The 25,135-nt window shown below is 38.4% G+C and overlaps 1 protein-coding gene across 1 annotated transcript in view; it reads left to right on the top strand.

Moving 5' to 3' along the window:
- Positions 1-2,739: 2,739 nt before the first annotated feature.
- Positions 2,740-25,135, top strand: part of LOC129436696 (uncharacterized) — a 66,309-nt gene continuing 43,913 nt past the window's right edge. The window contains exons 1-8 of the mRNA XM_073865053.1: positions 2,740-3,081; positions 7,118-7,462; positions 7,546-7,902; positions 8,262-8,363; positions 9,048-9,134; positions 9,325-9,417; positions 15,431-15,502; positions 23,860-23,973. Coding sequence (XP_073721154.1) covers positions 3,030-3,081; positions 7,118-7,462; positions 7,546-7,902; positions 8,262-8,363; positions 9,048-9,134; positions 9,325-9,417; positions 15,431-15,502; positions 23,860-23,973 — 1,222 coding nt within the window. The 5' untranslated portion in view covers positions 2,740-3,029. The remainder of the gene's footprint in view (positions 3,082-7,117; positions 7,463-7,545; positions 7,903-8,261; positions 8,364-9,047; positions 9,135-9,324; positions 9,418-15,430; positions 15,503-23,859; positions 23,974-25,135) is intronic.

Below are 25,135 nucleotides of genomic sequence, written 5' to 3'. Positions count from 1 at the left end.
AAATCATTCCCCCTTAAAAGATATTGAAGTAATAGTGTCATGACAAAATGGAAACATTTTTAATTTATTTAAAAGTTGTACTTGGGCCACAGTTTTCTGTATTTCTAACCAAAACATTACAATTATGTTTCTATACTAATTAAATATGTTTTTCTTTTTCCGAACTTTATCAAATGCAATGATCGCTAAGATGAGCCTGAAGAGGAGATTTGGGAAGACGCTGTTTCATAAGTCTTTGGTTTGCCAGATCATCTGTGGTAAGTTTGTAAAACATGTATATTAAAAATAGGATTAGAACATCTCCTTATCAAAAGTTTTTGATCAGGTCGGGTCGGGATGTCTGCTAACAAGATGCCTGCTGTTCTGGGAGAGTTTAAAGTCCCACACAGACAGTCCAGAGGTTCTGAAGTGCCACTTAGCTTTCATTGGTAAGGGACTACAGAAAAGGCTGTCTGATCTACACGTAAAGCAGTCAATGTTTGCTTTAAGCATCTCATTTGGGGGTGTTGAAAATATAAAGTTGATATAACTTGAGCATTCAGTATTGGATTCATTTGTAACCAAATCGATCAGAAACACCATTCACTTTCATAGTATTCTTTTATCCTACTATGTAAGTCAATGTTGCTTCTGGTCAGTTTGGTTACGGACAAAATCTTCATGTTTATCAGGACAACCCATGTGCCTCCGATGAAACGGTCTATAAGGAAAAACGTAAAAGTTTCCTTTTGCATTTTTGAAAAATGTCACGCACACACACAATAACGCTGTCAAAAAATTTCACAGATCCATAGACAACTGAAAATGCCGTTTTTATGCACGCCAGGCCAGTAGATGGCGATGTTATTGTGTAAAGAAACACTGCTTGCATTCTTCAACAAATTGATAAATACAAACAATCAAGATGGCGAAAACGTCAGGCAGTTGACCCTGGTCTATAAAGCAGCAATATTTTGTGAACTTTGTTGGAGAACGTTAAATAACTCAGTTTCTCACTGTTATCACAGATTCATGTTTGGTTAAGTTTACACGGAGACGACAAGGCCTTTTATCAAAATGCACTATAAAACCTGTCTTTAAACGTTTGCGCTTTCAAGACCCCAAAATGCTATCGTCATGTATAAAACCAGCCAACCGTATCGCACAGCCGATATTATTCACAACTATTTCATGTACTACGGCTTTTGATTAGTAAGTCCTTATTGATCTGAAATCATGGTTAGTTTGAGTCGTTATAAACATGAGGTGTAGAAACATCTCAGGAACCATGAAGACAAATTTGAGGCAACTGAGCTAAATTGCAGATGTTGTTGCAAAGGGTCTGAATATGTATAATGTAAATATGATATTTCAGTTTTCTTTTTTCATGCATTTGCAAAAGCTTCTAAAATTCTGCTTTTACTTAAAAAATATATAACAATTACAGTATCATGCAACAACATAAAATTTGAAAGTGAAAGGGGTATGAATAATTTCTGAATGCACTGTAGATGATCTTGATTGAACCTCATTGCCACATTTGTAAACACAACAGCTTTCTTCCTCCATCAGATGGCTATGCAATGTTTCAAGTCAGACTATTAAAGAAAACGCATCTTGCTCTGATGTGCAATAACAAAAATGTTTGTACATGGGCTAAAATGCAGCATTTTTTGAAAATGATATAACTTTTTTTTCCCTCCAATAATATTGAGTACACCATGAGCAAGAATGGATGGGTGGCGGTGGCCATAAGAAGACTGTCAACTAAACCAACAACAAAATTCATATTTGCAGTTTTCCTTGAATAAAAAAGTTTTTCTATATGAATAAAATGATTTTTAAACATGATTTTGTTTTCATATTTTATGATTTTATTTTATATTTGGAATATTCCACTTCTGCACTACTGTACTATCTGGAAACCTAACAGTTTGAAAGAATGTGTTTTTATCCATAACATATCAATTTTAACAGCTACTTTCATGTTTATTTGGAAAGGGTATAGGCACCTGCCATCTTATTTGTCCACATTTAAACTTTACCTTCTTTAGGTGTTTAGTTTTATGAATGGGGTTGTACTGTAAGTTATGTGCAGCAAGTTGCATTCATATGATAATTGCACTAAAAATATGACATATGACACAGTAAAATATTTAGTGAGTATTGCAGTGTAAAGTAAAAATCTATATTTATTGTTAAAAACAACAAGGAAATAGAAAGTTGAAATTGCGTCATGATATCAACCTTAATTCACCTATGTTGAAAGTGTGACGTTGAAACAATGTTGTGAAATCAACGTTGATATTTTTTCCAAACCAAAAGGTAATTCAACGTTGGTACCTGACGTTAATTCAACGTTAAAATGCAGACTGGGTTAACTCTCCAAAGTCAAACATTTTCACTTCAAATGTGCAGTAACTTTAGATTTTATTTACTGTATTTATTGTTTATTTGCAAATGCTTTGAAAAGTGTTACTGGTTTAAAACACTGGTAAAACCGCATCACCCTTTTTTTATTGATATGTCAACTCTGCATTTATATAACCAATTTATCAAAATATCTTATTGTGTGTTTATCAAAATAAAAAAACAGGTTTAGAATAACACGAGGATGAGTAAATGATGGCAGAATTTTCATTTTTGAGTGAACTATCCCTTTAAATACGAGTGCAGAGCAGTGCATTATGGGAATAGTAGTTTGTTGATCCTTAATGCTAATATGTATTTTCTTTCGTGTTGCTCAGCTTTAATTTGATCTTAGATAGTACAGTTAATGTACTATGCTTTACTTGTGTTTATTGTAGTACCCATATATTTTCCTAAATGAAATATACCTGATCCCCGACTGACCAGACTCTACCATTCGAAAGTACAATAATGAAACTGAAAGTAAAAGTTGGTCCGTCCACATTCCACGAGCATCATCCGTTAGCACCATTATTAGTATTTATCTATTCAATTCAGTTGTATGTATATAGCGAAATTGTTGTTTCAAAGCAGATTTAATCTTAGATGTGATTGTTTTGTCTAATGGTGTATATTTAACGATGCGCCTGCCTTACTTTCTATTAATGGCAACACTGCTGATGATCGCTGATGGTGAGTATTATTTGTTTAATTGAATACGCTTGATAGAGAGAGAGAGAGAGAGAGAGAGAGAGAGAGAGAGAGGAGAGAGAGAGAGAGAGAGAGAGAGAGAGAGAGAGAGAGAGAGAGAGAGAGAGAATGATTAATGAATCCTGTTTTTTCAAATTTTGAAATGAACCCAATCTGCTGCTTGCACGTTTTCTGCAGAACGCAACCAGAATCTTACGTCAGTACTTCATGTGTAGAACGCACACAACGTTACCATATGCAATATATGAAGAGTTTGGTTCCAAAACGCGATTTTTTAATTGTTCAGAAATCTCGTGGTTTGGTTGTGCTTTTCAATTAATATCAATTCAACTGCAGTTGGTTTGTTTTGATTTAAACCTTCATAACTTAAAAAATACAGCTACCCAGCAAACACAGAACGTTCCCCTAACGTTAGTTTTTGGTTATATTTTGGTTATTTTTTTGGGAACCAAAAAATAACGTTCTGGGAACGTTATTTTTAGGTTTTATTTTTTGCAACCATAAAATAACGTTCCCATAACGTTGTAGGGTGGTTATTTTTAAATAACCTAAAAATAACTTATACAGAACGTTATTTTTTGGTTAGTTTTTGGTTATTTTTTTGGAACCATAAAATAACGTTCCCATAACGTTGCAGGGTGGTTATTTTTAAAATAACCTAAAAATAACTTATACAGAACGTTATTTTTTGGTTATTTTTTGGTTATTTTTTTGGAACCATAAAATAACGTTCCCATAACGTTGCAGGGTGGTTATTTTTAAAATAACCTAAAAATAACTTATACAGAACGTTATTTTTTGGTTATTTTTTGGTTATTTTTTTGGAACCATAAAATAACGTTCCCATAACGTTGCAGGGTGGTTATTTTTAAAATAACCTAAAAATAACTTATACAGAACGTTATTTTTTGGTTATTTTTTGGTTATTTTTTTGGAACCATAAAATAACGTTCCCATAACGTTGCAGGGTGGTTATTTTTAAAATAACCTAAAAATAACTTATACAGAACGTTATTTTTTGGTTATTTTTTGGTTATTTTTTTGGAACCATAAAATAACGTTCCCATAACGTTGCAGGGTGGTTATTTTTAAAATAACCTAAAAATAACTTATACAGAACGTTATTTTTGGTTCTTTTTTGGTTATTTTTTTGGAACCATAAAATAACGTTCCCATAACGTTGCAGGGTGGTTATTTTTAAAATAACCTAAAAATAACTTATACAGAACGTTATTTTTTGGTTCTTTTTTGGTTTTCTGGAACCATAAAATAACCTAAAAATAACTAACACATAACGTTCTCTAATGGTTATTTTTTGGTTATGTGTTTTTTTTAGGAAATGAAGTGAATGCATAATTAAACCCATTATTCTTTTAGTGTGCACGTCTAATATGCGCGTGCTTGTCTGCACGAGCTTACCGCCTTCTTCACGAGTACCCGCTTTATCTTGTGCTCAGGAAAAGTCGTTAATTTAAAAAATAACGGTCCTTTCGTTTTTACCTCAGAGACTAACATTATTTTAGCGGTTCTTTTGTCTCTTTCTTGATTTAGTAACTTAAATATGTGAGAAGAAATATATATACGAGTGATTTCCAATCGATTTGAGGAGAATTTGAGGAGAATATAATGTTAGAAACTTTTTATTGTTGTAAAAACGGATAGCCGACTAACTGTGGTAAGATCTTTTAACCTAAAGTGACTGATTTATTTCTCATTGCGTTTTAACTTCAGAGTATATCATTCTAGCGATTTCTTTTTTGTTTCTTCATTAGTAGCTTAAATATGTGAAAACGAAAATATATTTTAATTATTTCCATGAAGAGAATATGAAGTTAGAAGCTTTTGATTATTGTAAAAACTGAGAGAGAGATGCTGATTGTTGTTACTTAATAATGGAGAGGCGGCTGCTGTAAGGTCTGTTAAACTAAAGTGAATTACATGTTTATATATTTTCAATAAATATCTGTTTTAACTCTTCTTTATTGTGTTGAAGTCACTATTATATATTTGATAAAATATAATGTTATCTAAATACATAATATGTGATGTGTTGAGGTATTTTTATATAAAATAACCTGTGTTATATAATGGTATAATATTTTAATAGACATTTTTTCCAGTAATAGCATAATTTAATTATTATAGATTTTGTATTAAATAAATTATTTTATTCCTCCTTATACGGAAATGTGTTTTACTTAGATTAGATAGATATGATAGATAAAAACCAACCAAAACACAGCATGGGATGTACTAATAGACGTGCCGTACTTTTGTAAGCCTTCACTTCTTCACTGAGGCTGGAGTCTTGCGCGCTCTGTCAGTGCGTGCACGGAGCCGCGGCAACGCGCCCTCGCGCCCTGGTGAGATCATTTTTCACTCCATGTCAGCTGTGCATTTTCCAAGGTTTGTTTTTGGTTAGCCAGGAAAGTTTTCTTTACAGAAATAGAACGTTGTTTTTAGGTTATTTTAACGTTTTCCTAACGTTAGGAGAACGTTCTCCTAACGTTAGTTTTTGGTTCTCAAAACGTTCCCCTAACGTTAGTTTTTGGTTCCCATAACGTTATTTTCCAAGGTTTGTTTTTGGTTAGCCAGGAAAGTTTTCTTTACAGAAATAGAACGTTATTTTTAGGTTATTTTAACGTTTTCCTAACGTTAGGAGAACGTTAGAATAACGTTATTCTAACGTTCTCCTAACGTTATTCTAACGTTATTCTAACGTTCTCCTAACGTTAGGAAAACGTTAAAATAACCTAAAAATAACGTTCTATTTCTGTAAAGAAAACTTTCCTGGCTAACCAAAAACAAACCTTGGAAAATAACGTTATGGGAACCAAAAACTAACGTTAGGGGAACGTTCTGAGAACCAAAAACTAACGTTAGGGGAACGTTTTGGGAACCAAAAATTGTTAGCTGGGTAAGTAGCACCATAAAACAAAGTAATAACATGATAACATTATCATGTTTTGACAAAAATGTTAAAAACTGAGTTATCTTGTTTTGCAACGAAACTCTTCATATTTAATATGCACAGCACGCGGCTCGTGACTGCTCTTCCTAGGGGCGCAAATTTAAAATATGTGTTCGGACTCGGAGTGTTCTGTGTTGCTCGTGTTTTCAAAATATGTGTTTGTTGCGTCATGTGAACCATGTGCTCACGTGTTTTGTCAAAGTAAGTGCAGGCCTGCTGCACACGTCAAAACCGTTTATGATAAAAGAGACGCTCACGTTCACAAAATACACGCAAGACACTCCCTTAACAGTAAACTCTGATTACACATGAGATTATGAGTATCCGGCAAACGCGAGCGTCTCTTTTATCATAAACCCTTTAGTCGCATCTGCAGCAGGCACTTATTTTGACAAGACACGTTATGCATAGGTTCCCTCGACTTGCAGAACACATATTTTGAAATTATATGCCACACACACAACGGGCTACATACATGTTGTGACGAACTTCGCATTGTGCGCCCTCAAAAAAGAAGTCACCGGCCGCCACTGACAGTGAACAGCAGCGGCTTATACATTGTATACCAGGGGTCTCCAAACTTTTGTGAGCAAGCAGAGCTACCACAATGGATAAAACAGAAGGGCTACTTTTTATACTCAAAACCTTTACATAAGTGCACTAGAAATAGTCGCATGAAGTCTAACACAGTACACATAGCCAAGGGTTAATTATTTTTTAAGAATGTATGTAAGAATGTACTGTCTCTCAGACTGAAAAAAGCAAAATAGAGAAAGATAGTAAGCCCCATATTAGAAAGTGGGGTATTGGCGGAAGAGATGATAATTCTACAGATGTATACAATTACACTAAAAGTGACAGAACTGCAAATAGTAGGCTACAACTTCCTCCATGGGGTTCAATGTAACAGAGGGGTTGTTGTAACACTTGATAGAAATTCACGTTGCTTACATCTTATCTATACAAAAGGAAACTTAAAGACAGAAAAATATAATTTGAGTTTTCAGTCATAATTGAATGACATTTCAATGCTTGATTTTTGTTTAGGGTTTACACTGAAGGGTTCCTCAGGTCCTCTGGTTGTTCCTCTGGGAGGTTCAGTGGTTCTGCCCTGTTCTGTTGGTTCACTCTTATCACCGGAGGATCTGGAGGTGGAATGGAGAAGATCAGACTCACAGACTCTCATTCATCTGTATCAAGATGAAGATATTAGACCAGACGCTCAACATCAGGATTATCATGATAGAGCTCATTTCTTCACTGAAGACATTAAACATGGAAACTTCTCACTACTGTTGAACAATCTGACAGCTGAAGATGAGGGACAATACACCTGTAAAGTCCACACTGGACAAGAATCGAATGAAACTGTGGTGGAAATTAAACATGTTGGTAAGTAACAACACATGGCAGAACAATGTGAAGTATCTCACAACAGTAATTTTATCTCTGTATATTTTAATCTGTTCCTACAGAGCGTTTGATTGTGTCCGGATCAAATAAGTTCATATCTGTGTATGTTGGTGCTGACGTCACTCTGAGCTGCTTTGTGGACTCTCACATCAAACCTGAAGAGATTGAAGAGGTTTCATGGAAGAAAAGAGATAAAGATGGAGACATTTCAGTTATTGTCTATCAATACAATGAAACTTTATCAGACGCATCAGATGAGCGATACAGAGACAGAGTTGAGTTCTTCACTGATGAAATCCACAGAGGAAACTTCTCTCTCAGACTGAAGAGAGTCACAACTGAAGATAAAGGAGTTTACATCTGTCAAGTGTTTACTGGACGGCTATCAGCAAACACAACTGTTAAACTGGAGAGATTGGGTGAGTCAAACAGAGACAAAAATACACAACCATTGGTTACAAGTTTAATGTAGTTATTCAGTTACACTTGAGTTTTACACAAACTCAGCAATTATTTCCAACATTTATAGTTGTTCTTTTATTCATTTCATTTCTAGATATTATTGTGTATTATACAACAGTTCTTTCTGGTTCTCGAATCTGATTGGCTAAGAGCTATGCGATATTGTGCTGATAAAGGCACTGTAACCGCTTCACCTTTCGTATTATTTCGCCACCTATTATTCCAATCGAGAGTTCGTCTCACGATTTGTAATATTTGATAGTTATGTACAGATACGTTTGTCCAAAAACTGTAATTCATATTGTGTGTGTTACAGGTTTCTCTGGTTTACACATAATGGTGTTGATTCTCTGTATTACTGCATGTGGATCTGCAGTTATTATCTGTAGTTTAATCTACTGTCACTTGCACAAAGAAGGTACGTCTCTCAAGTAAAATATTCTTCCTGTAATCAAAGTTTATTTGGCGGTTTAAAAGATTTTTGTTTTTATTTACAATATTTATTTTAGGACAGTGAGTGGAGAGAGAAAGGTGGGAAAGGGGGTCAAGATTTTATGCTATGAGGATTCAAGTGTGCATACTTACCAGGGCTACCCGATATGAAAAAAAAAAATGTCATTGCAATTTGTACAGTATCTATCAGTATAGGAACGTTTTAAAATGTTTAAAATGCAAATGAGTCATTATGCTATCTTGGGTAGCAAGTGAGATTCAGGACCATCCCATCAAATTTGGTATCTTGTGGTTTTTGACCCATATGTCCAAGTGAAAATATTTATTTACACAAACTGAGAGGGTCAGGCTTGTAACCCAAGTGTGGCCAGTTTGAGTCTCATGGTCGGAAGGTTGTGACTGTGGTGTCCTTGGGTAAGGTACCTTAAACCCAATTGCTCCGTGGGTGCTGTAGGGATAGCTGCCCACTGCTCTGGGTTGGCGCGCGTGTTCACTAATGGGAAGGGTTAAATGCAGACGTCACATTTTGAGTATGCGTTGCGTTCCATATTGACAAGCATGTTACTTTCACTTCACTTCATTTCACTTAAAATGAAAAGAACATTTGACAAAACATCTAAAAATAAATTCATTTGTATTTTCTCTTTAGTTTCAGTTTTCTGTCTTCAGATGTTTCTGGTCTTCTGTCCAAATATCATTCTGTTTTTTGCTTTTGTCTTTTGGGGAGTTTCTGAAGGTAAGTGATTATAATCATTATATCACTTTAATCTGTCACTTTAATGGAAATACAGCTGAAGCATTGTTCTTGCACTTTAATCTTTCATTCTTACTTTATTCTCATGTTGTGTGATGACTGCAGACTCCTCAGATGTTGTTTTTTATTTGATTTGTTTTGAATTGAATGGCTATATTAATATGTGTTGCAGGATCTGTGAATGAGACAGTCTGCTGCTGTGCTCTTTATATTCTCAGACCTCTCACATTGATCTTTGCTGCTCCATATTTTGAACAGTTTACAGGTATAATTCACCTCTGATGATTAGAAAAGATCAGGAAATAAACCATAAAACTTACACTTAACTGTCAGAGTTATAGTTATATATAATAATGAAAATTACCCCATGATTTTCTTACCCACAAGCCAACTGAGATGACCATCATCTTTCAGAAGGGGCAAGGTGGGGGACAGTCACGCATTCTGTAAGTTTTGTAACTGTGACTTGGAATATGATGACGTTAGACAACAGAACGTCTCGGGTTACGTATGTAACCCTTGTTCCCTGAGAAGGGAACGAGACGCTGCGTCGCCATAGAGACGCTTTGGGAACGCCTTCAGGTGTGAGTGCGTCTGAATGTGTATGTCAAATCCAACCAATGGTGGGGCGTGACGTCACCGGCGGGGTGACGCAGGAGCCGGAAAGCATAAAAGGCGACGTACAACCACGCCCCCACTATCCGAAATATTGCCGAAGACGCCTTACAGGTACGCAGGAAGTATGGCAAAGGAGACGCAGCGTCTCGTTCCCTTCTCTGGGAACAAGGGTTACATACGTAACCCGAGACGTTCCCTTTCGAGGGAACTCGCGCTGCGTCGCCATAGAGACGCTTTGGGAACGCTATACCCAATCCGCCAGACTACGAGTGCCTGTCTGTGTGTAAAAAGCACAACTAAGACCTAAGCACCAAAGATCCAGGAGTAGGAGTAAGATCCAACTCATAGAACTGTACAAAAGTGAGCGGTGAGGACCAGCCTGCCGCATCACAGACATCCTGAACAGAGGCACCTGCCCACAGGGCTTTAGATGCTGCCATACCTCTAGTTGAATGCGCTCTGACGGTTAAAGGAGAGGGCCGTCCAGAGGCTTCATAAGCAAAAGAAATAGCCTCGACTATCCATTTACTCAAAGTTTGCTTTGCGGCCGGGAAACCTTTCCGGGCCGAACCAAAGCACAAAAATAACTGCTCTGCTTTCCTGAACTCCGCTGTTCTGAGCACATACATGTCCAGCGCTCGTACTGGACAGAGTAAGTTAAGCTTTCTTTGGCTCGCGTCCTTAAATGGTGGAGGGCAGAACGCCTGCAAGACTATGGGGCGTGGTATGTTGCTCAAAACTTTCGGAACATAGCCCGACCTAGGGTATAGAAAAGCCTTTACCATACCTGGAGCGAACTCGAGACAGGTAGGCGAAACTGAGAGAGCCTCTAAATCTCCTACCCTCTTAAGGGAGGTAATAGCTAGGAGAAATATAGTTTTTAGTGTAAGGAATTTCTCAGACACTGTATCCAATGGCTCAAAAGGTGCCCCAGATAAACCCTCCAGCACCACAGACAGATCCCATGCAGGGATCCTAGAATGACTCGCTGGCCTTAGCCTCCGAGTGCCACGCAGGAAACGCATAACAAGTTGGTCTTTACCTAATGAGTGACCATCCACTAAGGCGTGGAAAGCAGATATAGCTGCCACATAAACCTTAATGGTAGAAGGAGACAGCCCTGTTGCGAACCGTTCCTGTAAGAATTCCAGAACTGAACCTACTGGGCAGTTAACTGGATCATATAAGTGCTTTCTGCACCATGTAACAAAGAGTTTCCACTTAAATGCGTATAATTTCCTGGTGGAGGGAACTCTGGAATGCAAAATAGTCTGCACAACATCAGCTGAGAGGCCTGCTTCTATGAGTCTGTCCCCCTCAGAGGCCAGACCCACAAACTCATTCGCTCTGGGCAGGGGTGAAACACAGTGCCCCTCGCCTGAGACAACAGATCCCTCCTGATCGGCACCTGAAATGGGGAGCCGTCTAGAAGGGAGACCAAGTTCGAAAACCATACTCGGGCCGGCCAACACGGGGCTACAAGCAACAGCTGGGCCTTCTGTTGGCGGACCCTCTCCAGAACTCCCGGGAGCAGAGCGATTGGGGGAAAGGCATACAGGAGGCCCTCGGGCCAGTCCTGTACCATGGCATCCAGGCCGAGCGGGGCTGGATGAATGAGAGAAAACCAGAGAGGACAATGTGAGTTCTCCTGAGTTGCAAACAGGTCGGCTTTCGCTTGGCCGAACCTGAGCCAAATCTGCTCCACCACGTCCGGGTGGAGTCTCCATTCCCCCGGGCTCAACGTCTGCCTCGACAGAACGTCCGCTCCGATATTTTGTACACCTGGGATGTACACCGCTTTTAGAGAAGCCAGCTTCCCCCGTGTCCACAGTAAAATAATCTTTGCTAGTTTGTATAGATGGCGTGATCTGACCCCTCCCTGATGATTTATATAAGCGACCACTGCTGTGTTGTCTGAACGGACAAGCACATGATGGCCCCTTAGGGCTGGGAGAAAGTACTTGAGTCCTCTGAACACTGCTAACATCTCCAGTGCGTTTATATGCCATGACTGATGGTGGCTGTTCCACAGGCCCTGGGCTGAGCGGCCTTCCATAACTGCTCCCCAGCCTGAGAGAGATGCGTCTGTCGTTAACGTCTTGCGGCGACAGACTACACCTAGATTCGGGCCTTGTGACAGAAACCCGACATCTTTCCATATTCGTAGGGCACGTAGACATGAGCGCGTAACCCTGAACATGCGAAAAGGATTGCCCCTCGGGGAAAAACCCTTGCTTTTGAGCCACCACTGCAGGGGTCTCATGTACAAAAGACCGAGCGGAATTATATTGGCTGCGGCTGCCATGAGCCCCAGCAGTCTCTGGAAATATATGCTGGTGTGAAATTGACCTAACCTCATTTTGTTCACTTCTGTTAAAATGGAGGTGAGGGGGGCCACGAGCGCTAACGCTCTCTTTCTGCACTTGTCTATGCTGAGGAGTTTGCGGGTTCGGCCGTGATGAGGAAGCATAAACTCTCAGAGGAAGAAAGGTTCTAAAGGCTGCCGCCTGCCTTCGCGATTCCTGGTGTCTCTCGACAACGCTATTCACAGCGTCGCCAAACAGCCCAGAGGAAGACAAAGGAGAATCTTATAAAACTGACTTATCCGCAGATTTAATGTCTGACAGATTAAGCCACAAATGTCTCTCAGTTGTCACCATCAATGACATAGATCTTCCAATAGCTCTAGCTGTCTCTCTTATCACTCTGAGCTAAATATCTGATGCCCTACGTAACTCATGTAACTCATCAGAACCGCCCGCTGCCCCCTCATCAATGTCTTTTAATAATTCAGCTTGATAAGCCTGCAGAACTGCCATGGTATGCATAGATGCAGCCGCCTGCCCTGCTGCCATATAAGCTTTTCCTACCAGCGATGAAGTTAAACGACATGGGTGCGTGGGCAAAGCTGGAGATTTTAATGACGAGGCTGCCGAAGGCGAAAGATAGCTCGCAAGCGACTGTTCAACCTTCGGCATACCTGCATATCCTTTATCATAATGCCCACTTATGTTAGAGTATATTAGACTGGGGTGTGTGAACTCGTGCAGAGAAGGGGCGAGACCATGATTTTGCAACTTCAGTGTGTAAATCAGGAAAAAAGGGCAAACTACGGCGCGATGGCTGATGTTTAGCCCGCAGAAAGCGCTCTGACAGTTTACTCTGTGGAGCGTCCTCCTGCTTATCTTCGGGCCAATCTAAACTCAACTTAGCCACCGCTCGTGTTATTACACCAACTAAATCATCATACGCTGGGGGAGAGGATAGCTGGGCGTCCTCTGCCCCCGCAGTCCCAGATTCAACACTCGTAACATCTACATCTACATCCGCGTCGTCAGAGGAAGATAGCATCATACCCTCTACCCGGGGGGAAGTAACCGCATAACGGGCTTCCGCACCCGGAGAGAGAGCAGCGGGAACGCCCGACGGAGGAAAAGATAGGGCTGAGCCCGTCTCCGCCTCCTCGAGCAGATCCATTTGCGAACCCCAAGAGTGAAGGACCCGGGCTGCCTCGACAGCGGCGGGACCAGAGCCCTGAGGAGCGCGAAGCTGCCCGCCTTTCTCAAAAAGCGAACAGCGAGAGCGAAGCACTTTAAAGAGTAACTAAACCCTTAACCAACTTTTTTTAGTTAATGCTCTGTAAGAATGATGCTTTATTAGTGCTGTTCATTGATTTTAGTAAGTTTTTTGACATTTGGATATAAAGTGTTTCAATACTACAATATATGGTGTAAAAACGTCTGAGTGCTGCCCTCTTCAGGTTGAACGGTGGCTACTGCAGTTGAATTTTCCTATTGGATGTTGGGTCCAAAAAGTAACTCGTGACGTAAGCAGGTTCAAGCTCACCACGCCCTTGTTACGATCTCACCACACACTTGGTACGAGCTTAGTTCGTCCCCTCTATCTCCGTTTGGATCTGCCCACTTTTCTTGCATTTTTCAAATATTGCCAGTGGGTGGAGTCAGGGTCTGACCAGGGGTTTAGTTACGCTTTAAGTGATAGATTCTCACAGTCGGGGCACGCAGCTCCCTCGAGAGCTGCGAAAGCGTGCTCCGCTCCTAAACACTTAACACACATATCATGCGAATCCTCTCCCGTAATAAATCGAGAGCAGGGAGGAACGCATCGCCTAAAGTCTGACTTTGCTGTAGCTTTCATTTTTTCAATCACACAATTTTTAAGCTATTCAGTCACACAGTTTTTTAAGCTATTCAGACACTCTTTGACACACACACACAGATAGCCGTCTGAGGCAATAGAGATAGTGGGGGCGTGGTTGTACGTCGCCTTTTATGCTTTCCGGCTCCTGCGTCACCCCGCCGGTGACGTCACGCCCCACCATTGGTTGGATTTGACATACACATTCAGACGCACTCACACCTGAAGGCGTTCCCAAAGCGTCTCTATGGCGACGCAGCGCGAGTTCCCTCGAAAGGGAACTGTTTGCGCTCTACTCTCATTAAATTTAACCACTCTGGCCCAGCCCACAAATACACTCCTTCCAAAACAGTCTTAAAGGAATAGTCTACTAATTTTCAATATTAAAATATGTTATTACCTTAACTAAGAATTGTTGATACATCCCTCTATCATCTGTGTGCGTGCACGTAAGCGCTGGAGCGCGCTGCGACGCTTCGATAGCATTTAGCTTAGCCCCATTCATTCAATGCTGCCATTTAGAGATAAAGTTAGAAGTGACCAAACACATCAACGTTTTTCCTATTTCAGACAAGTAGTTATACGAGCAAGTTTGGTGGTACAAAATAAAACGTAGCGCTTTTCTATGCTGATTGAAAAGAAGAACTATATTTGATGGCGTAATAGCACTTTTGGGAGTACTTCGACTCGGCGCAGTAACACCCTCCCTCTCCCATTATGAGAGTGAGAAGGGGAGCGGACTTTTCAGGCGAGTCGAAGTACTCCCAAAAGTGCTATTACGCCATAAAATATAGTTCCTCTTTTATATCCGCTTAGAAAAGTGCTACGTTTTATTTTGTACCACCAAACTTGCTCGTATAACTACTCGTCTTAAAAAGGAAAAATGTTGATGTGTTTGGTCACTTCTAACTTTATCTCTAAATGGCAGCATTGAATGAATGGGGCTAAGCTAAATGCTATCGAAGCGTCGCAGCGCGCTCCAGGGCTTACGTGCACGCACACAGATGATAGAGGGATGTATCAACAATTCTTAGTTAAGGTAATAACATATTTTAATATTGAAAATGAGTAGACTATTCCTTTAAAGAATGCATAGTCTGCAACAAATTTGTACAATAACTAACTAAAAGAGTAAGGAAAAGAAAAACTGTAAAAGAAAAGCAACATGAAATGAAAAGAATGTGTGGAATAAAAATCAACTGTAAATGTAAAGAAAAGCAATGTTAAAGGAACAGAAAATATGCAAATAAGCTTTTAAACACCTTTTTGGGGTATCAAAATATCCGGAATGTGTTTGTCAGAAAGAATATGGTCATATGTATCTCGGATGGGTTGATGGTATAAATTATGGGGTTATTTTCAATATTCTGTGAATTATCCCCTTAAAGCTAACTTCTATTCCCCGAATAAAGGATTTAGCATTTAAGTGATATTTCTGTTTCAGTGTTTTTGGTGTTTATATATTATTATCATTTAATCGTGGCATCTACTTTGTTTTACAGGCCAACTTCAAACTTTTTTGAATTGGGGTTTTGTAACAGAGTATATTACTTTCACAACTGTTGTTTATTCAGGTAAGCCAATGGAAAGAAGTGCACTCAGCACTTATGATCATGAACACAATAATACAAGGAAAAAAACGGTGGTTGTTAGAATTTAAATCACGTCATTGAATAGGATTTAAATGATGTTAATACTATTATATTTTGAATAATATTAAAGGAACAGTATGTAGGTTTGTCTTTTTAAAATTAATTAATTAAATTATAAAATAATTAATTAAATTATAAAATAAATAATTAAATTATAAAATAAAAAATAAAATCGCAAAATATTTCCCAAATTTGATAATGAATTGCTAAAATAAAAATTAAAACATTATATTAAATTATTTCATTTTCATTTTTAACGTGATGAAGCATCATTCCGGCCAAATTGAAAAATTTAATTAAATTGATAATTTGACATTTCTTTTTCAATATAATCTTGAGTCAAGACTGACAATATTAAAATAAAAAGGCAAGCTTGAAAAGGAATCTTTAAATACATTTTTAAAAGGATTTTTATTCATGCCCAAGCAATAATAGGGACAAAATTAAAATGTAAAGTTCAGTTTTAATTTCATGTTCTGTTTTTCTTTTTCAGTTTCGTTTTAATTTTCGTGTTCATTTTTATTTTCAACTTGTATGCAAATTTAATGTTAGTCAGTGGGTGGGGCTTACTTGCTTAAAAAAAAGGGGATTGGCTGAAGCAGTGTTCAGTGTTGCTTGCCAACTTAGCGACCTTATTGCTACATCTAGCGACTTTTAGACTCATTTAGCCAAACTTAGCGACTGTTTGGATGAATATTAGCTTCACATCTGTACAGATAGGCAGGGGCGGACTGGCCATCTGGCAGACCGGGCAGTTTCCCGGTGGGCCGACGTACTTTTTGGGCCGATCCATCTCATACTATTTTTGTCTGAGCAGCCCAGTTAGCGTCTTTTTTTTCCTAGACAGACCGGCCCACTGACATTTAAGCAGCAGCCCATTGGCTATTTTTTTTAAACGACATTAAGCTGGCCCAATGACGGACCAGCCCAGTCATCGTCCTTTTTTTACCCTAAATAGACCGGCCCACTCACATTTAAGCAGCAGCCAATTGGTTATTTTTTTTAATGACATAAAGCTGGCCCAATCACCGCTTTGGTCTCTGTGCAAGCGAGCGTGCAACGTCGGTCAGTTCACGTGTCAAAATAGAGAGAGAGAGATGGAGAAAAAACTCAAGGGAGGTGCAGAAAAACTGCGCGACAAAAAGAAACAGACTCTTCAGGCAGACGCTGGAAAATAACACAACTGTTTTCTTCAACTCGCGTCGCTGGTGATGATGATGATGATGATGGTGGCGCGTGGCACTGGCAGCACCAGCACACAAAATGTCAGTGAGGAGAGGGAGAGAGAGACGAGGGAGAAGTGAGTTGCGGTAAGCAGAACTGCTTTCAAAACACAAGTTTAGATAGATACCCCTTGATAAAACCAAGTCAAAAACACACAATTATGGTGATAAAGCTGCAACAAAATAATTGCACTCTTTGCTCTGTGACTACAACCCAGTCAATATTTGACGACACTTGACCATTCGTCAAAATGTGACGCGGAGGGTATACCTTTCGCGTCATTTTTTGACGAACTGGGGACTTCAATACTATTCTCTTCTCCTATTTTCTTACCATTTTCGCGTCGGTTTAGGGTTAGATTTACATAATGACATCCCTACCCAAACCTAACTCTAACCCCAACGCCAGGTGACAACTGTTTCTAACCCCAACGCCAGGTGACAACTGTTTAATTTCGCATACACTGTTTAATTTCGCGTACACTGTTTAATTTTGCGTAATCTAACCCTAAACCGACGCGAAAATGGTAAGAAAATAGGAGAAGAGAATGCAACGGACGTAATAGTATTGAAGTCCCCAGTTCGTCAAAAAATGACGCGAAAGGTATACCCTCCGCGTCACATATTGACGAATGGTCAAGTGTCGTCAAATATTGACGACATGGGGTGAGACTGTGTTAGTGACTACGAGAGTGTATCTGATTCGTAGATTTTTCGTTGATTGTCTGTTTCAAAACGTGTCATTTCTCTTCAAGCAAAATCAAACAATCCAGGACATCTGCTTACAGACAAAATATATGTTTATTGTATATAACAACACAATTGACAGATAATGTTAAAAAGCTCTATTACTGTAATCACACAAGTTTAGTTCAGTGAATGTAGTAGTGAATACTTTCCTGTAAGTACTGCAAGTAATAATCAGTTTTTAATATTACTGTAAGCAGCACTTGTATTTTGTTAAAAGTCAGCAATTCAATGGCAAATTTTGCCAATTGCACCATCTCTGGTGTCCTGTTCTTCATCATAGGGTACTCTTCATCTGCCTCTCAGACTGTTTACAATCCACACCAGGGCTGGACTGGGACAAAAATTCGGCCCTGGCATTTTGGCCCAAACCGGCCCACACTACATATATTTACAAATACCACCCATCTTTGCACGCCTTTAAGCAATAGCAACTCCAATTCCATAAAAGCACTAAGCCCAATTAATAGCAGGTAGAAAAGAGTGAGAGTTGACACAACAAACACTTCTAGAACGTGTTATTTATTAATGCAGTAAAACTGTATAATCCACATGAATCCTTAAACAAGCTTCATCCTTCAAACATTTGTAAACATTTTTGTTAGGTCCTAAATACACTATTCACTACACACCGTAGCCTATAATAAATAATGAACACAACAAAAATATTCCTATCTGATTAACTGTCATATTATATGTTGATTACAGTTTTTCTGAATTGCTAAAACACTAAACCCCAATCTCTGAACCAAATTCATAGCGGCCTAAACACATTCGTCATGCACTCTTTTGGCTAAACTCTAAACAAACTTCTGAGTAAAACACACATTTTACACTGCAATGAACTTGTTTTATAAATGCTAAACACAGGCAGGCTGCTAAAGATGAACACAACTACAACTCAGTTGTCATCAAGCAAACACAACAACTCAAAATTGTACACGCTTTTTTCTAATGGTATTCTTTACCAATTGTTTGGATTGTAAACAGTCTGAGAGGCAGATGAAGAGTACCCTATGATGAAGAACAGGACACCAGAGATGGTGCAATTGGCAAAATTTGCCATTGAATTGCTGACTTTTAACAAAATACAAGTGCTGCTTACAGTAATATTAAAAACTGATTATTACTTGCAGTACTTACAGGAAAGTATTCACTACTACATTCACTGAACTAAACTTGTGTGATTACAGTAATAGAGCTTTTTAACATTATCTGTCAATTGTGTTGTTATATACAATAAACATATATTTTGTCTGTAAGCAGATGTCCTGGATTGTTTGATTTTGCTTGAAGAGAAATGACACGTTTTGAAACAGACAATCAACGAAAAATCTACGAATCAGATACACTCTCGTAGTCACTAACACAGTCTCACCCCATGTCGTCAATATTTGACGACACTTGACCATTCGTCAATATGTGACGCGGAGGGTATACCTTTCGCGTCATTTTTTGACGAACTGGGGACTTCAATACTATTACGTCCGTTGCATTCTCTTCTCCTATTTTCTTACCATTTTCGCGTCGGTTTAGGGTTAGATTACGCAAAATTAAACAGTGTACGCGAAATTAAACAGTGTATGCGAAATTAAACAGTTGTCACCTGGCGTTGGGGTTAGAAACAGTTGTCACCTGGCGTTGGGGTTAGAGTTAGGTTTGGGTAGGGATGTCATTATGTAAATCTAACCCTAAACCGACGCGAAAATGGTAAGAAAATAGGAGAAGAGAATAGTATTGAAGTCCCCAGTTCGTCAAAAAATGACGCGAAAGGTATACCCTCCGCGTCACATTTTGACGAATGGTCAAGTGTCGTCAAATATTGACTGGGTTGTAGTCACAGAGCAAAGAGTGCAATTATTTTGTTGCAGCTTTATCACCATAATTGTGTGTTTTTGACTTGGTTTTATCAAGGGGTATCTATCTAAACTTGTGTTTTGAAAGCAGTTCTGCTTACCGCAACTCACTTCTCCCTCGTCTCTCTCTCCCTCTCCTCACTGACATTTTGTGTGCTGGTGCTGCCAGTGCCACGCGCCACCATCATCATCATCATCATCACCAGCGACGCGAGTTGAAGAAAACAGTTGTGTTATTTTCCAGCGTCTGCCTGAAGAGTCTGTTTCTTTTTGTCGCGCAGTTTTTCTGCACCTCCCTTGAGTTTTTTCTCCATCTCTCTCTCTCTATTTTGACACGTGAACTGACCGACGTTGCACGCTCGCTTGCACAGAGACCAAAGCGGTGATTGGGCCAGCTTTATGTCATTAAAAAAAATAACCAATTGGCTGCTGCTTAAATGTGAGTGGGCCGGTCTATTTAGGGTAAAAAAAGGACGATGACTGGGCTGGTCCGTCATTGGGCCAGCTTAATGTCGTTTAAAAAAAATAGCCAATGGGCTGCTGCTTAAATGTCAGTGGGCCGGTCTGTCTAGGAAAAAAAAGACGCTAACTGGGCTGCTCAGACAAAAATAGTATGAGATGGATCGGCCCAAAAAGTACGTCGGCCCACCGGGAAACTGCCCGGTCTGCCAGATGGCCAGTCCGCCCCTGATCCACACAATTGGTAAAGAATACCATTAGAAAAAAGCGTGTACAATTTTGAGTTGTTGTGTTTGCTTGATGACAACTGAGTTGTAGTTGTGTTCATCTTTAGCAGCCTGCCTGTGTTTAGCATTTATAAAACAAGTTCATTGCAGTGTAAAATGTGTGTTTTACTCAGAAGTTTGTTTAGAGTTTAGCCAAAAGAGTGCATGACGAATGTGTTTAGGCCGCTATGAATTTGGTTCAGAGATTGGGGTTTAGTGTTTTAGCAATTCAGAAAAACTGTAATCAACATATAATATGACAGTTAATCAGATAGGAATATTTTTGTTGTGTTCATTATTTATTATAGGCTACGGTGTGTAGTGAATAGTGTATTTAGGACCTAACAAAAATGTTTACAAATGTTTGAAGGATGAAGCTTGTTTAAGGATTCATGTGGATTATACAGTTTTACTGCATTAATAAATAACACGTTCTAGAAGTGTTTGTTGTGTCAACTCTCACTCTTTTCTACCTGCTATTAATTGGGCTTAGTGCTTTTATGGAATTGGAGTTGCTATTGCTTAAAGGCGTGCAAAGATGGGTGGTATTTGTAAATATATGTAGTGTGGGCCGGTTTGGGCCAAAATGCCAGGGCCGAATTTTTGTCCCAGTCCAGCCCTGCAGATAGGCTACTGTGTCGATTGTACTGGCCAACGAGTGCCGGGTGGCGCTGTCACGGTGAAATGTGCCCTCTGTGCATGAAGCAACATTTAGACTGTACGAGGACGAGCTGACGCGTGGATGAGATTCGAGTACATTGTTTACATTTCAAAGGAGGAACAAACATTAAAAGAGGCTGGTCCGCTGTTATGTATGTGCGTATTTTTACACATCTGATCCGGTGAGGTGTCAGTTCAATGAATTGCAGACATACACAAACAGTCACTTACTTTTAAATGAACATTATCTGTGCTGTCTGTACCACCCCACAAGTATAACCCCTATGTGAGTCTTTCGGAGTCTACTCTGTACACTGCACTGGACACAACATAGGCTGCAGTTCTGACCATAGCTGAAGCGTAAAAGACGAGCTGCGCACATAAATGCGGTGCGGTGATGTCACGGCATATAGAAATACATATTATTTCATGTTGTTATTGCTAATATAATTTGTTGTTTTAATAATATACAAGATTACTGCTTTCCTGGGGTGGGTTGTTGTGCTGTAACACCCTACCGCGTGATTTTGTTGCTTCTTCACCGCGGTAAAAAAAAATCCCGTACGGTCACAGCCAACAAATCAGCGTTACAAATGAGGACCACTTACAAATATGCAGGGTTTAAAACTGGGTCGAAGCTGAACCCCGTCACAAAGGCTAAAGTCTGCTCCGGTGTGCCCGCTGCAAAAGTAAGTTACTGGTCGCTGTGTATGTCCATTCTCATGAAATGCATACAAATAACACGCAGTGTGATTATCGTGCTATACGGCAAATTTCAATTTTGAGAGCATATGATACACCAGTCCTTCACGGATTTCGGCGCATGTATTGCACGATTATCACACTGCGTGATACTGTATGTGTATGCATATGAGATGTCACTGACGCCTCACCGGATCAGATGTGTAAAAATATGCACATACATAACAGCGGACCAGCTTCTTTTAATGTTTGTTCCTCCATTGAAATGTAAACAATCCACGCGTCAGCTCATACAGTCTAAATGTTGCGTTGCCCAGCTCCATGCACAGAGGGTAGACGCACATTTCACCGTGATATCGCCACCCGGCACTCGTGGGCCAGTACAATCGACACAGTAGCCTATCTGTACAGATGTGAAGCTAAGATTCATCCAAACAGTCGCTAAGTTTGGCTAAATGAGTCTAAAAGTCGCTAGATGTAGCAATAAGGTCGCTAAGTTGGCAAGCAACACAGTCACTGAGTTGGCAACACTGAACACTGCTTCAGCCAATCCCCTTTTTTTAAGCAAGTAAGCCCCACCCACTGACTAACATTGAATTTGCATACAAGTTGAAAATAAAAATGAACACGGAAATTAAAACGAAAATGAAAAAGAAAAACAGAACTTAAAATTAAAACTGAACTTTACATTTTAATTTGGTCCCTATTATTGTTTGGGCAGAATAAAAAGCCTTTTAAAAAATGTATTTAAAGATTCCTTTTCAAGCTTGCCTTTTTATTTTAATATTGTCAGTCTTGACTCAAGATTATATTGAAAATGAAATGTCAAATCATCAATTTAATTTAATTTTTCAATTTGGCCGGAATAATGCTTCATCACGTTAAAAATGAAAATGAAATAATTTAATATAATGTTTAAATTTTTATTTTAGCATTTCATTTTCAAATTTGGGACATATTTAGCGATTTTATTTTTTATTTTATAATTTAATTAATTATTTTATAATTTAATTAATTATTTTATAATTTAATTAATTATTTTATAATTTAATTAATTATTTTATAATTTAATTAATTATTTTATAATTTAATTAATTAATTTAAAAAAGACCAAAAAAACCTTCCATATGTAGGATTGTGGCCAAAACTGATATCGCAATCACACAACTTGTGGCTAAAACTGGTACTACAATCACACAACTGGTGGCCAATACACAAAATGACAACATAAACATCAGTTGAGGGCTGCAATTCCACTTTTTAAATGACAATATCCTGGCCGGACCACTGTTGTCAGTGATATAAGTTTTTGAAATGAAAATGATTTCTTAATGTCTAGTAACATATCAGGGCCATTTTATGATTAATTAATATACATTTCTTACATACTGTTCCTTTAAGTGGTGATTTCATAATAACACTACTGTTCAAAAGTTTGGAAACACTTGACTAAAATGTTTCTCATAATCTTCCAAATCTTTTATATGATTGTAAAGACATACTTACATTTTTTAAATATATTTTTTAAACAAAATATAATTGTGTCAATATATTAATTAAGACAAAAATCATAATTGTCAGTAATCATTTTGATGAATAGTATTTACATTGCTTTCATTACATTATCATTGTATAACTGATGATTCAGCCCAGTCTCCTAAAAATGCGTATAAATAGCACGAAGTGTAAAACTCGTGCAATACATACGCCAAATTCCACTTCGGCGTGCATATGATACGCAAGTCCTTCCCATTCACTTAAACGGGGCATCTTTTTTTGTCATTTTATTTATTGGTTTCTCATTTTTTTTGCTATTTTTTACCATTTTCGCTTGGGTTTAGGGTTAGAACAACTTTTTGTTATATAAAAATGACATCCTAACCCAAACCCCAACTCTAACCCCAACTCCAAGCGACCATGGCTTAAATATGGACAAAAACATTGAGAAACCTGTATATTAAATAACCTCATTAAGCAAATCTAAAATCTAACCCTAAACCCAAGCGAAAATGGTTTAAAAAACAGAAAAAATTGAGAAACCAATAAATAAAACGACAAAAAAGATGCCCCGTTTAAGTGAATGGGAAGGACTTGCGTATCATATGCACATCAAAGTGGAATTTGGCGTATGTATTGCACGAGTTTTACACTTCGTGCTATTTATACGCAACCTCAGGAGACTGGGTTAGATGATTAATTGTAACACTGTGTGACAACTGACTAACAGATTGCTCGGCCCTGTATAAATACTGTATGTAAAGTAGTCGTGTTTCAATTAACCCTTAGATTGTGCCCCGCTCAGCTCACCCCTATACAGTGCCTGTGTATTGGCTGTGCTATAATTTATATCTCTTCTTTTATTCCAGTTTTTCTCAGAATTGCCTGGGAGGAAAGTCAGAAGTATACTGTGTCCGATAAAGTCATGATAATGGTCGCTTTTGTTGTAGTGCTTCTGTTATGCTTTGTCTTTATCATTTACTGTGAGTATATTTTTGTTTTTTGTTTCATCACCTACACTAAAAAGTTGAAAAAATGTATGTATTTATTAATACATTTATTATTGGGTTATTATCAATTGTTTTCAACCTGCTGGGTTGTAATTTAACCTATGCTTTGTTGTTTCAATGCAAAATACTGAGTTGTTTGATAAAATATAAACTTTGGTCTGTTCCTTTTTGACCAAACGCTAGGTAAAATGAAATAACCCAGCATTTTTTAGTGTATTAATGTTGAGTTTTAGGGCAAGACAGGATGGTTTTGTCTGAAACATCAATGATTTCACGAAGATCAATACTGTCATTCAGCAGGCTTTTGATATAAGAATAATTAACTTGATGCTTGACATGATACTGTTAATAGCTAAAAAAATGCATTCAACTGAAATAAAAATCTGCTAATGACTTTAGTTTACAACTTTGGTAAGTGATGCAAGTGCATGTCAACATCTATTTTTTATGTTTTGTGTTACACCAACAGTCAGTTTAGGCCAGGTCTAGTCAACTTGTGGCACGTGGGCCAAATGCGGCCCTCCAATCATCTTTATTTGGGCCGCAGGTCATCTTTGTCTAATTTAAAGCCGCCCTTATACTGTACATTACAAATGATGGCAAATAAACTGTCAGGAGAGTCAGAAAGGGGCTGTGTGGGTGCCAAGCATCTGTGGGTGCGTTATTTTTCGATACAATTTGAGCTTTGGATGCATAAAAAAACTTGTTCGACTACACCGTGATACACTGACCGGAAGTGATTTCAATGTGTTCCAATCAAAACACTGTATGCAAAGTGAAAATATTAATCATTTTTGTTTAACTTTATCAGTAAAACTTGAATCCTTTAAAACAATTTACAATTAAACTGAAATTTCACAACAACTGCCACTACAACTCTGACTGTCGTGTCTGAATGTAGCGTACAATGGAAAGGTGGTTTGGCCTATATATCTTAAGAATATTAAAAAAAGAGAACATCAAGTGCAATTTTAGTCATTAGGAGAACACCGGCTCTATGTTGCGAATACTTGATATGTAACAATTTATGAAAGTTAAACAGTTATAAACAAAATAATTTTTTTTCTGCAATGTTCATAGTAGAACTATTAACATTTGGCTTGCAATTTTAAACTGCAATTGTTTTTAAAAAGAA

Source organism: Misgurnus anguillicaudatus, unplaced genomic scaffold, assembly GCF_027580225.2.
Source record: "Misgurnus anguillicaudatus unplaced genomic scaffold, ASM2758022v2 HiC_scaffold_29, whole genome shotgun sequence".
Taxonomy (NCBI): Eukaryota; Metazoa; Chordata; class Actinopteri; order Cypriniformes; family Cobitidae; genus Misgurnus; species Misgurnus anguillicaudatus.
The sequence above is the reverse complement of the archived record's forward strand: the minus strand, read 5'-3'. Positions and strand labels throughout refer to the sequence as shown.